We start from the raw sequence: 11,741 nt of genomic DNA, 5'->3' as shown, positions 1-11,741 counted from the left end.
CAGGAGGTAATTTTCTTCCCCCGTTCTTGAGGCTTAAAGGAAACCTTACACTCATGACTTCTGGAGTAAATGCCTTTTACCAAAAGCTCAGAAGATCAGAAATCATAGCAAATTTTCACTGTCCTCACCGATGTCAGCTGCATTCACCTTCCATATTTCACAAGGATGCAGAAATTTACCTAAAAAAATCATCATTTGTTGCCTGATGGACAGGCAAGGAAGCTTCTTCCACAGACCTGTGTATATTCTGAAGATTGTGTGTTTCAGATAACCCTGTTTTCCCTATTTACCTTTTTCCAATGCTGTAAAACAGATTTAAACAGAAAAAGTCAAAGATAGCAGAAGTTGAGTCCCAGCTCAAAAATGCCACACAAATTATCCTTTAAAACTGGTTACAGGCCACGTGTGGCAAGATCTTCTGCCTTAATTTTAAAAGGACCAAAAGGCAGGGAATGGACCATCCCAAAGAACTGTACTAAAAACTCAAATTAGAAAACAAGTCTTACATTAAATCCAAATTCTGTACCTACCAATTCCAGCTACTTAAAAGTATGTGATCCTGCCAAACAGCTGAAAAAATATGTTCCTTGCACCCATATGAGTTACTTGTTACCAAGTAGTCACAAAAGAAAAAGACAAAAACACATGGCAAGAAATAAGTAAAGAAGCCAACAATTTCTTGATAGGTAAAGTGTTCAGAAATAGAACTGGGGGGGGGGAAAAAAAAGAGGGGGAGGTAAGGAAATGTTAACAGAAATTATAAAAGGAAAGTGTTGGTAAAAGGAGACCAACAAATTAAAGGGATAAAAAAATTAGAAAAGAATATGTACGAGACACCAACAGAGCATTCACTGTACATGTTATTGTAGATGTGAAAGACATAAGGGCATACAGCAAAAAAAAAATCCTCATATTCATTTAAGATGCCAGTGCTGTCCCTCCTACTATGTTTTCACACAAACGTTCCAGCAGCAACATCAGATCCCAGGCTCTGGGCATATAAATACAATTGCCATGCCAAAATTGAACAGGAGGCAACTGGAAGGGGAAGATGTCTCATCAATTACACTTAATCATTTGCAACACTGCCATCTACCCAGCACTGAAAATAAGTAACAGTAATTTGTTTCTTCCCTTCTACAGCTTCCGAGCTGTGGGGAATTAGCTTTCCCTCTAGCACAGCACAAAAAAACCCTTAACCTCCCATCAGAGATATCAGGACCACAGTGGGTCAAGACTAGTTCCACACTGAGCTGACATCCCTATAGATACCATCTGTCATACCCAGGGAGGCAAGTGAATTGCTAAAATGTTGACCAAGGTATATACATCAGCCATAACCCCATAAAATAGAATTGCTTATTCTAAATTGGATTAGTATGCATTACACAGATTTTTTTGTGGGGGTTCCAATTTTTAACTGTTAATATTTCTACATAGGCACAAGAAAGAGAAGCCATTTCACACTGTTCTTTAGAACAGAATGTTTCCAACAGGCTGCTGCTGTAACTTCACCTCTGTGACGCCACAAGCATCCATCAACGGTGACATGACATGAAGCAGTAAGATTTTGGCAACTTGCTACTGCCTGAATACAGGATTGACTCTCCTACATCTCATCTCCCCCATATTCCTCCCTACTTATGCTCTGCCTGTCATTGCATCTGCTCTAAAGCACATTAAATTCTCTATGGAACCAATTCACCTCTGATGGAGATAATTTTCCACTGAATTTTTCACTGAAAATGAATGTTTTTCCTAAATTAAAGGCATTATTTACTTAGTCGCAAGCAAACCAGTCCATCCCAACCATGAATTGCCTAAATTGTAATAGTTAACAGGCTACAAAGTTACAGGCAGAGAATATCTGAAATGCATTCAGTGTCAAAAAATGAAACTGTGAGGTATCTCTCAGAAATACTATACACTTCTCCTGGAATCCAACAGAGAGAAAACATCACTCTACCTTACATATACTGAGCTTGTAAAGAATTTCACTCTACTCACTTAGCTTTGCCATAGAGAACACAGCCATAAACCTAAAGGACATATTTTCCCTGCAGTAAGGTAACATTCCATTCTCTAGCTTAATAACTTTTTTCCTAAGAAAGAAAAGTAGGAACTGAAAACATTTCAAGCACACCAAAAAGCACACAGGGCTAATCTGAAGAGACTGAGAGATCCAGTCCTAAATTATACTGTGTTTGAGCAATGATGGTGAAGTCCCAAATCCCACATGAGTACAATACAGTAAACCTACAGCAGAAAATGAGAAAATCTGCAGATGAGCCCATGCATGTTCCTCCAGAACAGAAACCATATATCCACTTGGCTACTAAAGGCACTTTTTTAATGTAGTTGCCAGGGGCCAAACTCTTGACACTGGTGAAGAAAAAAACAGCAGCCAAAAAAAAAAAAATAAAAAAATAAAAATAATAATAATAAAAAAAAACACACAGGCAGCCTTGTGTAGAAATTATTTTGGAAGAGGTTCTTGGTCCTCGTGATGTGAAGAAGCACCATTGCCACCAGGCGTAACAAAGAGAGGACACAGATGCAGCCTGGCTAACTGACTTGCTTGCATCCCTGACTCAACATCATGTCTGTCACAATCAAAAGCTCCTCTTGAAAGAATTGGGTTTTTCCTTCCTCCACAGTGGTTATGCCTTATTTATACTAATCCAGTGACTAAGTAATACTCCTTCAACTCTTCAAAGCTTTTATTATCCCTCTCACTAGTACTCAACACTGAAGACAGATGTCAGGGAGGTTTTCTTTCTGATCATAAAAGGCAGTTGACAAATTAGCAGAGAACCTTCTCAGAAAGAAATAAAAGGCATTTGTCTGTTTCACAGTTTTGTCAACCTGTTTTTTTCCTTTAAAATGTATTTACAAGATCAGCTCGTATCCTCTCTCTACTCTGTGATCCCCTTGGGAATAGACTCTTCAGCTCTACACAGCTAATCGTTATTCCCAAATCATTCCTGAAAAGCAAGGCATTTGTTGAGAAGACAACTTCAGAATTTAAATTAAACACTTCAGTCAGCCACCTGTTTTGGTCTATTTACAGGACTACCAGAGACATAAGTCTTATGTGAATGCAGTTACAGTACATCAAGGCTCCAATTGCCAAGAAAATCCTTGATTTCTACTGCACCTAATTTAGAAATTATGTACTGGAAGGAGTTTCTATTTAAGGAGCAAGTATAATAAAAGTAAATGAAACCAATACCTTTGAGTAATTCTATTCATGCTATTCTATTACTGCAGAAAATGCCATTGCTCTACTGCTACATAGAACATAGTGCTATGTAAACAAATCCAATTAAGATCATCTGCTCCATAGATCCACTTTTTTTGGATTGTGTGTTTTTGGTTTTTTTTTTTGGCTGAACAACAAGCAGCACAAGCTATGGCTGATTTGAGCCACGTACAACTTTTTACTGGTAAAGTGGCTACTAACTCAGAAGAAAGAAGGGGCCAACCTTTAAGTCAAGGGCACACTTTGGACCTTATTTTCCAACCAATTGATTTTATCCATGAGAACCCTGAACACTTCCCCCTCTTTCCCCCAGAAAAACAATCATCTTTCACACCTCTATTTCCATTGCCAAATGTGGCTGAAATCACACATTTCCTAGAAACTGGCAGGGGGTGGAGGGCAGATGGGAAAACAACACGGCTGTAAACACGACTTATTGCCTCAGATGAAACTCAAAGCAGTAGTTTACATTTTATGACAAGTTTTTCAAGTCATTAAATACATTTTGTTAAAGTAGCTTAGAATACTCTATATATTACTCTACATTTGAAGCATTAAGGAGATAAGAAAACTGACAGGTCTTTTCAAATTGTTACCTCAACGATATCTGAGTTGGTTCTGCTTTCGTGGGGCTCGTTGTATTCTGTGTATTTAAGTAGAACTTTGTCCATATCAGTGCTGGCATACTGAAAGAGTTTGTTAGAGCTGTTAAAAATGATGAGTGCTATTTCACAGTCACAGAGTACACTCAACTCATATGCTTTCTTCATTAATCCAAACTTCCTCTTTGTAAAGGTGACCTAGAGAAGAAAGAACAACAATTTATTTATTTTTAAAACACATCACAAGGGTTTGAAGAGCTACAGTCAAGCACTCAAGGAATACACCAACTGAGCCCATACTGATATACTGCTTGTTGGTAGGAATAAACAGAGTATGTATACAAGCTTAACAGAAGAACTGCCTACTGGATTTTGGTTGTCACTTTGAGGGCCAGTGCTCTGTATTAGACTAAGCTAAATAATTACACCCCCCCCAACTCTTCCACTGGTAAGTAACTACCAAGGAGAGTTCAAGATTGTAGGATACTGTAATAGACCCTCCTTCTAACATGGACTTGCCAGGTATCACAATAGTTTCTTCTGTGATGATTAGTTATTCTGTAATTAGTTTATAAGTTACAGCCTTAATTCTAATGAACTTCAATAAAAACAAGCAGAAACAATGGAAGTGACACTGTTACTACATAATATGATTTCTAACTGTGCTAAGCTAAGAAATATTTTTATTTTGTTGCTATTAAACTGTCTAATAAGATTCACTTATACTTTTAAACTGTTTTCTGTCACTCAGGAACATCATGAAACGATAATTTGGTCCAATTAGAACTGCTGTGGGGAAATAAATCCATTACAGGATATCACAAAGGAGCATTTGCCCACCAGGGAAAGATTCAGTTATAAAAACCACTATCAATTATGAAACAAAAAAAATATAAAAGAATTACTCTGTTCATAAGATTTCAGTTAGTTAATGATATGAGACTATCCCTGTATTTGACATCAAGTTGAATCAAACACAGGTCTGATGCTAAGACAAACCTTCCTCAAAGGACAAAATTTTTACTAAATGTCCTCTTAGGTGTTTCAAAAAGACATTTAAAATACTGCTATGAAGTTAATGTTCTGAGACCTTTTAAATAAAGATCCCTTTCAATCTGAGTTTCTGTCCTGAATGGAACACTTCTGTGCATGGCCATATGCACACCCTTGTGTTACAATTCAATGTAAATGCCCCTGTGACAGGTGAGTGACCTTCAGGCCTGCCCTAAATAGTTACCAGAGTAGTCAATATACTTTTGCAAGATCAAAATGAAGTAAAACACAAAGAACAATCAAACCTTTTTTATGGGTTTCTATAGTATAACATGTTAATTATGTAGGTGTACATAAAGTTTCTGGAAGCCAGATGGGACAATTCTGGGTATACAAAACTCAAGGCATTTTTTCCAGACATGAGTATCTTGTGCATATTACTTTTAAAACACTATTCATAATACAAAATTTATACTATTTATGTGGTGGGAAGGATAGTCTCAGAGGGATGCAGACATGTGTACTAACACCACTGTGTGTGGAGCCTGCTGACAACAACTGTGTATTAGAACAGTGCACGCATATGCTGCTCCTCCACCACAAAGGTTTGCCAAGATACTATGGACCTCAGATTCCTCTTCAGTTATAAAACTGTATCCACGTCCATTAAACAAAAAAACCCACACACATTAAAATAATCTGGTTTAACATGTGCGCCCTGTCTGCACAAAAATGGAGGTAGTAAGCAGAAGACCTAGGAAGATGAGAATATGGAATGCTGGGCATATTATAACACTAGTTCCACCTAAGCTCCTGCACAGTGCTTCTAACTTATAAATTTCTTAGGGTTTGAAGACCACTAATCACAGAGCCCTTTGTGAGGCGCGAATCATCTGTGTTGAAAAAGATCCTAGAATCATTAAGGATGGAAAAAACAACTTAACCCCATTTCCTCTTGTCTTATCACTAGTCGACTGGGAGAAAAGTCCAACAGCCACCTCACTACAACCTCTTTTCAGGGAGCTGTAGAGTGCAACAAGGTCTCACACCTTAGCCTCCTCTTCTCAAGGCTTAACAATCTCAGCTCCCTCAGCTGCTCCCCATGAGACATGTTGCCCAGACTCTTCACCAGCTTTGTTGCCCTTCTCCGGGCCAGCTCCAGACCCTCAATAGCCTTCTTTTCATCTGGTGCCCAGAACTGAACCCAGTACTCAAGCTGTTGCCTCCCCAGTGCCTAGTCCAGGGACACAATCACTTGCCTGCTCCTGTTTTTGATCCAGGCCAGGATGCTGAGAAGCTCCATAATGACACAGCACTATCTCCAAATCAGTTTTAAGAGTGCTGTGACAAATTCAAAGTTCAACTAAAATAAGCAGATCTTTTTACCTACTCCTTGTTTAACCATTACAAAACACTAGTGAGACAAGAAGCCACAAAATCTGACAGACTACCTCAGTGCACCTTCTGCTAGACTTTTCTTTTCCATTATCAGCCCGACAGGTTGGCCGAGTACAAACGCAGGTTCTACTGGGCTGTACTCTTCACAAACATAGGGGGAAATTCTACTCTCCACATACAATACTACACAGCCACTTTTAATAAATAGATCTTGTTTAAGTCTAGCAGTTCAGTCACTTCATACATCTTCTTTTAAAACACTTGGGATTTATTTATCCACCCTATCTTGATGGGACATTAAGAATTATTTTGTATTCCTCTGGGAATTTGGTGTGCCATTTAGGGCCCCACTAAATGAAAAATATGTATCTTTATTGCAGGCCAACAGCTTCCTCAGCACTATTGTAATATTGCTTCACAAAAAAAAATGGGTGAGGAGAGAGCAAAGGCAGCAAGATTGAGCTCCTTGGATATCTAATTTACTGTACTTTACTCTCCTCATCTTAATGAAGATAAATGTCCTACAGCTCATTCAAGCAGATAAGACTGCTTAATTAACAATGCAATGACAGTCTCATGACAACTGTAATCTCCCAGAGTAACAGTCTATATATTCTGGTTTGTGATCACAGACAACCCCATCAGAAATAAGATGCTTCTGGTAAAACAACAGCCTTTCTTCTCACATAAGTTGTGTGAACTTGCTCTGCAGGTCAAGCTGTATCCCATTCTACTAATTTTCAAAGTACTAAACATCCTGCTAAACACCTAAACAGGATATCATATGCATGTTCACAAGTGACCTACTAACCAGCTACATATGGCATGGAAAAACTGACAACACAACAGAACTGTATTTTCCATTCAACAAAACAAACCCTAAATGCCCTCCTTATCTAGGTCAATAAAATAATTTCTCAAAGTGCATTAATACTTAATAGAAAAATCACTGCATCAGGGCACTGTAGTGTGTTTAAACTCCATATACTAGCTACCCAAACCACAGAACACCAGTAGAGTTAAGAACACCATCAATACCTCTATACATGAAAAAAAAATTGTCACCACTAACAAAACCTATTTAATCTCTTCAAAATATTGTAAAATCAAGACGTAGTATGTTATCATCCCTGCGTTTCCACAGAAAAAGGGTAAGGCAAGCCTAATTCCATTTTTAAGTCAGAGCTTAAAACCTCTTCCTAACCACTAAAAAGCCAAAAAAAAAGTGCTAGCCAAAAACCAGCCAGAAGCAAAATTCAGAACTTAAACCCCATGTTTCATTTCAGTCACAGCCATGGTACAGGTGGGCTAAAATATGACACAAACACAATAATCCTCCTCCTCTCCATTGTTCCAACCTGAACAATGAGCTGGAGATCAAAAAAAAACAACCCAAAAAACCTAAACACCAGTTCCCCCTGAGAAAAACGCCACTGGACCTAAGACAGGGTGCAGTATAAAAATACAAGTATTTCAAGCAGAACAAAACCAAGGTTGTCCAACTTATTCCAAATAAGCTAAAAAAGGGAAGGGGATCAATTTCCAATGCCTGAAATTCTAGAGCAAGATCTGAAAGAACCAAAGTTATTAATTCAACTACTTTTACTACGTGTACTTAAGCCATTTATCTACATCAAACATACAGTCACTGTGTGATTAAAGCTGTTCAAACAATACTTGGCTTTCTCCCAATCTCCAATAATACTTTTCTTGCTATATATAGTCTTCTCAGAGTTTGCAATGCTTTAAAGTGATACAGGGAGAAAAACAATCCTGATTTCACAAACAAAACAATGGGCTCTGAGCTGATGTGTCAGCAGCAAGACTGTCTCTTGGGATTCTGACACTACCCTAACTTCATGTTGGAGCTCAGAAGTTAAAAAAAATCAAATCAAACACTAGGAAGGGAACAGAGAACAAACATCAGAACACCACTATATAAGTCCAGATTTTGCATGCATCCTGAACACTCTGCTGTTCTAGGTCCCTCTGCCACTAAATGTAACATAGCAATACTCAAAGTTTATGGAGGAGTAGAATGGTCAAAGGTGTAGAACAAATTCTGTATTAAAAACAACTAAGTAAGCTAGGGTGCTTCAGCCTGAAAAAGCTATTTTAAGAGAAAATAATGTAACATGGCAGCAATCGACATAACAAGCAAGATGGACAGAGTAAACAGGGAGCAACTGCTGCCTCTTCCATACAAGAGCTAAATAGTTAGCAGAACCATGACAAAATGTAAATGAAAAGGTTTTTCTTGAAACAACAGGTAACTGACCTACAGAAAATCCTAGCCACAAGATGTTGTAAATGCTGCAACTTTGTAAGGGCTCAAAGGAAAAGTGAACAAGTTCACTGGCAGGGAAAACAACAACAACAAAAAAATCCATTAGTGGTTACTAAATATACGGAAACCACATCCAGCTCAGGAAATCCCTGTGCTAAAAATAGTTAGGAGCTGGAAGAGGGCTACAAAGTAGTGTAACATATGCATTTCCATCCTGCACTTATTTGCTTATGCCCATCCTGGGACAAAAGATACTGGCCTAACTCCATCTTTGGCCTGATCCACTGTGACTATTCTTAAAGATCCCACGTCATTCCCACATTACTTTTCCTTAAAAATGGTAGCTTTCAGATACTCCACTACACATTTCAATAGCTAATGACTTTATTTTTTAGTTCAATGTAGCAATGTAGAAGTTAAATGGAAACATTACTGATACACAGTCATCAAATTTTGGTACTTTTCAAGTTCACGGGACACTCCTTTCTTAGGGCAAGAGCAGCCTAGTAAGCAGCTTTCCCTGAAACTGCACTTTTGAATACTCTTCCCTTCTGACAACTTTTAAAGACTGATGCAGCAAACAGCTCTTACAAGGAATATAAATCAATGCTTTTAATTAGAATCATGTTAACAAAATTATTTACTATATCAAAGCCACTGCAGGTCATTGTCCACAGCTATGTCAAACTCCTCTGTTAAAGAGGCTGCATCAAGTACTTTCACAACATCCTTTTTGAATTTCTCAGCCTTCCTCCATCTTCACTACTAAGTGTTCCTAGCAGCTATCAGATCAGGTAAGGTGGCCGTTTCATGTGAGCCTCCAGCCTACTGGAAGTACAGACAAGGGCACCATTGAAATAGGAACAGTAGTTTTGCAGTGAATTTCGTTTTAAGTAGTAACCAATACTACCTATAAGTAACAATTTTCCCTTAAGCAGTAGTAAAGCCATTGAGACATTTCTTATTTGCATTCTAGTAAAGCCATCTGCAGATACATAAAGACAAAGCTCAGCTTTTGAGTGAATTAACACTAATGTATTCAAAGTTTCCATTAATTTTTAGGATTACTGATTCATTTTCTCATGCAGACTCCTTATTTCTCACCTGTCTGTTCCGTTCATCCATTATTCTCGTGATCTGTATTTTCTTCCTCCCCATTTTTGGCCTCTTCTTTCTTTCACTTCACAGTCCAGAAATACACAAACCCCAGAAATGTCACTCTTCAGTAATCTAACACATGATACAGTTTTGTTTTACTTGGCCTTCAGCTTGAGAAACGGTTCCTACTTCTTCTTACAAGTGCCTAAAAAATAAAATTATGAAAAAAATCAGTTTACAAATTACAAAAGAGGAAGCATCATTCAACACTTGTACAGCCATAAACATGCACTTGCATAAAATTATTTCAGTGATCCAAGTGTTTTCATCAGTAAAGCGTTATCCTACATAGTTTGCTGCAGTTAAATCAACTCCAAATAGTTTGCTAGATTCTACCTACAAACTACAGATCTACAATGAACAAGAGTTTCCTACCCTTTCAGTGGGATGCCTTAAAAATTTACAGTTGTCAGAAGGGGTGCTGCTCATCACTGTAAGCTTTAGGCCTTGAGTTATCTGAGGGTTCAAGAATTTACCCACTTTTTGTCAGCTCCATCATTTTAGGAAACCTTTTAGAAAACTGCTCTGCTTTTCCTGTTTCTCTTGTAAAATTATCATCGCTATAATGAAACAAACCCATGAGAATATCGAGTTTCTGTTCCTGGACTAAATTGTATCTCATTCTGTAAAACAATATTTGTGCTTTCACTGGGAAGCAAGAAGGAGAAGAGGGAATAATATATCTTTACTTAAAAAGGATAGAGACCATAGAAGATATTTTCACAACTGAACTATTCCACACCTTCCAAGACACCAATGAATAATTAACATTCACACAGTTACTCTGCCTCTCCAATAACCTGGAAGTTACATATTTGCCAGCATTTGCTAGAATTACCTGCCTAGCACTTGTGTCATGTTGTTGTACTGTTCAGAATGATAAAGGTGTGTGCAACTTGAAAAGCCAGTGAGCCATCATAATACTTTGATCTGGTATTAATGCACCAAACCGATTTCTAAAACACTGATATTTAACAAGCTTTACACTCATTTTTGGTTAAAATAACAAAAAAAATGGCTAAGCCATACCCCAAACACACTGCTTTAACTGTAGGATAACATCAATTCAACAAAACTGGAGAACAATTGCAAACAAATAGCCTCTAGAACATAAACAGTATACTAGAATGTACAAACATGAAACAGGTACACCTTATTCTATAACCACCTAATATTCATTAAAATAACCGAGGTAAAGACAGCCACAAGATTAGCTTATAACCTCTCTAACTTTCCAACCCAAAATGTCTCTTGAAATCAAGCCCTGCATATTTTAACATAGGTGTCACAATGCCATAGCCTTGAGGCCATGTGTAGAAAGTGGTGCAACCACATCACCATCAGACAGTTAATAAGCAGAGACAGCAAGAGGCGATTAGTCACAGGCTACACTTCACAACAGATTCCATTTACTGAGGAAACAACCACAACATTCTGGTGCAGCTTGGGAGGAGAAAAGAAAAAAATAAGAAGAGAAAGGAAAAAAGTGGTGGAGGAACATCACAAAATGAAGGGATGTCATTTTATATTTACCTGATATCAACAAAGGACTGCTTTGGTAAAACATCATAAAATGCTGAACACTATTTAGAAATACTATTCCATGGAATTTAAGATCAAAACAGCACTAAGATTATGTGACATCTATTGGTCAAAACAATATATATACACATTAGACACTGGTTAAAGCATGCATCAGCATTGCATTCCTTGGATTCTCAAGAAAAATATTTCTTCCAAGGTGCCGCTAGAAGGTATTAATAGCTAGCTAAAGCCAGATGAACAAGCCTCTATACAACCAATAGCACACAGAAGGCAACAGCTGACATATTTATACCTTTTTGTGTTTAAAAAAAACCACCAAGAATATCCTCTGTATTTTAAGCTTCAATTCATATAGCATTCAGTCTTATCCCCCACCACTTAGTTCATGCTATGATCACACATTCAGTTTAGTTCTGCAAAGATCTAGTTGCATTCCTTGAACACACCTAATAAAAGGGTCTCTATAGCAGCTCTTAACATTTGTTCTCTACTTCAT

General features: G+C 37.7%; 1 protein-coding gene across 1 annotated transcript in view; it reads right to left on the bottom strand.

The window, feature by feature from the left end:
- MEF2A (myocyte enhancer factor 2A) overlaps positions 1 to 9,842 on the bottom strand; it is a gene marked incomplete at its 3' end in the record, with an annotated part of 50,659 nt that extends 40,817 nt beyond the window's left edge. The window contains exons 1-2 of the mRNA XM_008939583.1: positions 9,647 to 9,842; positions 3,859 to 4,062 (exon numbers count right to left, since the gene is read on the bottom strand). Coding sequence (XP_008937831.1) covers positions 3,859 to 4,062; positions 9,647 to 9,700 — 258 coding nt within the window. The remainder of the gene's footprint in view (positions 1 to 3,858; positions 4,063 to 9,646) is intronic.
- Between the last annotated feature and the right edge of the window lie 1,899 nt (positions 9,843 to 11,741).

This window comes from Merops nubicus, unplaced genomic scaffold (assembly GCF_000691845.1).
Source record: "Merops nubicus isolate BGI_N331 unplaced genomic scaffold, ASM69184v1 scaffold11644, whole genome shotgun sequence".
NCBI lineage: Eukaryota > Metazoa > Chordata > Aves > Coraciiformes > Meropidae > Merops > Merops nubicus.
Note: the sequence above shows the minus strand (reverse complement) of the source record. Positions and strands in the feature narration are given on the sequence as shown.